Source organism: Coenobita brevimanus, chromosome 65 (genome assembly GCF_032717465.1).
Source record: "Coenobita brevimanus isolate Jiangsu-jjx chromosome 65, ASM3271746v2, whole genome shotgun sequence".
Classification (NCBI taxonomy): domain Eukaryota; kingdom Metazoa; phylum Arthropoda; class Malacostraca; order Decapoda; family Coenobitidae; genus Coenobita; species Coenobita brevimanus.
In genome coordinates, this window is record NC_137018.1 from 51,955,685 (window position 1) to 51,959,239 (window position 3,555).

At 43.9% G+C, this 3,555-nt stretch overlaps 1 protein-coding gene across 1 annotated transcript in view; it reads right to left on the minus strand.

The window, feature by feature from the left end:
- The window catches only part of LOC145405024 (pancreatic lipase-related protein 2-like), a 16,608-nt gene extending 14,294 nt beyond the window's left edge, over positions 1–2,314 (minus strand). Inside the window, exons 1-2 of the mRNA XM_080276524.1 lie at positions 2,209–2,314; positions 1,047–1,186 (exon numbers count right to left, since the gene is read on the minus strand). Coding sequence (XP_080132650.1) covers positions 1,047–1,186; positions 2,209–2,314 — 246 coding nt within the window. The remainder of the gene's footprint in view (positions 1–1,046; positions 1,187–2,208) is intronic.
- Positions 2,315–3,555: the final 1,241 nt, after the last annotated feature.

The following is a 3,555-nucleotide window of genomic DNA, read 5'->3' on the forward strand; positions in this document are numbered from 1 at the left end:
GGGAAGGAGGAGGAGGAGAGACGGGAAGAAGAGAGGATGAAGGAGAAAAGAGGAGGAAGAAGAGAGGAGGAAATAATTAAAAAAAAAAGAGAAATTATTGTGTGCGTGAGTGAGGGAGTTGCGTGAGTGGGGTGAGCAGGTAGATGTGCATGAGACAGAGTGCGTGCGTCAAGTTGAGTGAGTGCAGGAGGTTGAGTGTGTGAGATGAGTGAGATACAGTGCGTGAGAGATAGAGTGCGAAGTGGGTGAGATAGGGTGCGTGAGTGAATGAGAGCGTGAGAGTGAGAGTGTACGTGCGTGCGTGAGTGTGAGTGCGTGCGTTGAGTGCGACCCCCTGGCGCCTGAGAGGTGTGTGTGGGGCAGGGCGGACGTGAGGAACCGCTGGCAGACACACACTCATACACGCACACACACATACATGCATACATACTTTAACACATACACACACTCATACCCAAACACGTACATCCATCCATCCATCCATACGTACATACATACATACATACACACATGCACTCCTTAAGCATACATACACACACACACATACATACATACATACATACACACATACATACATACACTCATTAGCACACACACACACACACACACACCATAAGCCTTCATTCAGTCACTCTTTCTTACAGTTGTGTATTTCTTTATTTTCTTTACTTTCTTACATTCCTTAGTAACGTTGGTGTTAAGTGTATTATTTACGTTGTCTCATTTCCTTTAATTCATGTTCAGTTTTTTTTTTTTCGTTTTTCTTTGTGTGTGTGTGTGTGTGTGTGGGTGTGTGGGGTGTGGGTGGGTAGGTGGGGGTGTGAACGTTCTCTGGTAATTTGGCATGGAGAGAGAGAGAGAGAGAGAGAGAGAGAGAGACAGACAGACAGACAGACAGACAGAGAGGTGGTGTGTGTGTGTGTGTGTGTGTGTGTGTGTGTGTGTGTGTGTGAACGTTCTCTGGTAATTTGGCATGAAGAGAGAGAGAGAGAGAGAGAGAGAGAGAGAGAGAGAGAGAGAGAGAGAGAGAGAGAGAGCTAGTTCACCTTGCATGTCGGTCTGGCTGGCGTACGTAAGCAAAAGACGGGCATGATGCGGTCCGGGGGTAGTGGCGGCAGTGAAATAGGTCTCTCGATGCTCTGCCAAGGACCGTCCGTGGGGAAGCACCCGTACACCTCGTAACACACTGAAATAGGTGAAATAGGAGGTGAAATGGGTGAAATAGGAGGTGATATAGGATATGGAATAGGTGAAATGGGTGAAATAGGAGGAGAAATGGGTGAAATAGGAGATGAGATAAGTGAAATAGTAGGTGAAATGGGTGAAACACGGGGTGAAATAGATGGAAAACGAGGTGAAATAGGTGAAAGGGGTGAAATGGGAGGTGAAATAGGCAGTGCTATGGGTCTCTCTATGCTCTGCTAAAGCCCGTTCGTGGGGAAACACCCGTACACCCCATAGCAGACTGAAATAGGAGGTGAAATGGGTGAAATAGGAGGTGAAATGAGTGAAACGCGAGGTGAAATAGGCAATGCTGTGGGTCTCTCTATGCACTGCCAAAACCCGTTCGTGGGAAAACATCCGTCCACCCAATAGCAGACTGAAATAGGTGAAATAGGGGTGAAATAGGTATTAATCTGAGGTGTACGTGAGGTTAGGTAGATTATTTTGACGTTAGATGGGTGTAGAGGGGTTTAAGTGGGTGGTGGAAAGCAGTAGGTGGGTGTTTGTGTGTGTGTGTGTGTGTGTGTGTGTGTGTGTGTGTGTGTGTTTCAGTTTGTGTGTAACTTTGTATTTATATCTGTGAAGAGAGAGAGAGAGAGAGAGAGAGAGAAGAGAGAAAAAAAGTGAGCTGGCTTACTCTATCTTACCGACCACTTATACCCTCCCGGACCCAAAGATGAATATTCGATACTGATGGATTCTGAGTGGTCATCAGTGCTAACTCTCTCTCTCTCTCTCTCTCTCTCTCTCTCTCTCTCTCTCTCTCTCTCTCTCTCTCTCCAGTATTTCATTACTTAGTTCATGTTGTAATCTCCCTCTCTCTCTCTCTCTCTCTCTCTCTCTCTCTCCAGTATTTCATTACTTAGTTCATGTTGTAATCTCCCTCTCTCTCTCTCTCTCTCTCTCTCTCTCTCTCTCTCTCTCCAGTATTTCATTATTTAGTTCATGTTGTAATCTCCCTCTCTCTCTCTCTCTCTCTCTCACCTGGCGGGGGCGGTGTAGGAGGGGGCCCTGTCGGTTGGTCACTCTGTAACAAAAACGACATCAACGTATGAAGAACCACCACTGCTTCCATCCCTACAGCCGCCATCTTGTTTTCTTCTGCCTATTTCTTCTTCTAGCTAGTTCGTTTTTTTTCTTTTTCTTCTTATGACTATTTCCTCGTTTACTGTTTCCTTCTCGTTTAATTATTTTCCTCTCTTCTTCGTTTCCTCCCTTCCTTTTACCTCTTTCTTCGTTAATATCTTTCTTCTTCTTCTTCTTTACCTTCTTTGCTTCTGTTGTTTCCTTCCCGTATCTCTTCCTCGTCCTTCTCGTCCGTTTTCCTGTCTTTTATGTCCTTTTCTTCTTTTCTTTTTCTGTTTTTCTCTTTTGTTTTTCTTCACGTTACCCTCACCTTCTCTCCTCTTCTGTTGATAAGAAAAAAGATAATAATAATGATCTATTTAATTTTAACCCATTCTCTCTCTCTCTCTCTCTCTCTCTCTCTCTCTCTCTCTCTCTTCTTAAGATAGGATTTACCATTTATATCTTTTTATATCCACTCTTTTCACTTTAACTTGGCCTAAAATTGACGTCCCTCCATCTAGAATGCTGAGCTGTAACAATACATTAACACTGGAATATGGTGCTAATCACGAAGAAGTGCTATGGAAGGGATGTAAAGCTTCAGTATTGTATTTTTCTGCCACTGAAATAAGTTGCAAAAGGACTTTAATCTGAGCCAAGTTAAGATGAAAGTAGTAGTAGCAGTTGTAGTAGTAGTAGTAGTAGTAGTTGTAGTAGCAGTAGTAGTATTCACATGGTGTTGGTGTTAGTTGTAGTAGCAGTGGTGGTGGTAGTAGTGGTGGTGGTGGTATAGTAGTAGTGATAGTAGTGGTGGTGGGATGGTAGTAGTAATAGTAGTAGCAGTATGGTGGTGGTGGTAGTAGTAGTATGGAGGGGGTGGTGGTGGTAGTAGTAATAGTGATTGTAGTGGTGGTGGTAGTAGTAGTCGTTGTAATAGTGGTAGTACTTTTTTTTTCGTAGTGGGTAACGCGTGAGCAAAGGTTACACGTGGGCAGAGTCATGTATTGAGGTGAGGGAGTACGGACAGTGGGTACAAGTGCCATTATCGCCTCTACTTCACTCTGTACACCCCAGCCCCTGCTCCAAGGTACAGAACAAGTGAAAGGTGTATCTATCTGTCTATCTATCTGTCTCGTTGTCTATATATCTCATCTATCTACCTATCTATCTATCTATCTGTCTGTCTAGCTGTCTATCTATCTAAGTATCTGTCTGTATCTTCCTGTCTATCTAAGTATGTCTGTCTGTTTATCTGTCTGTCTA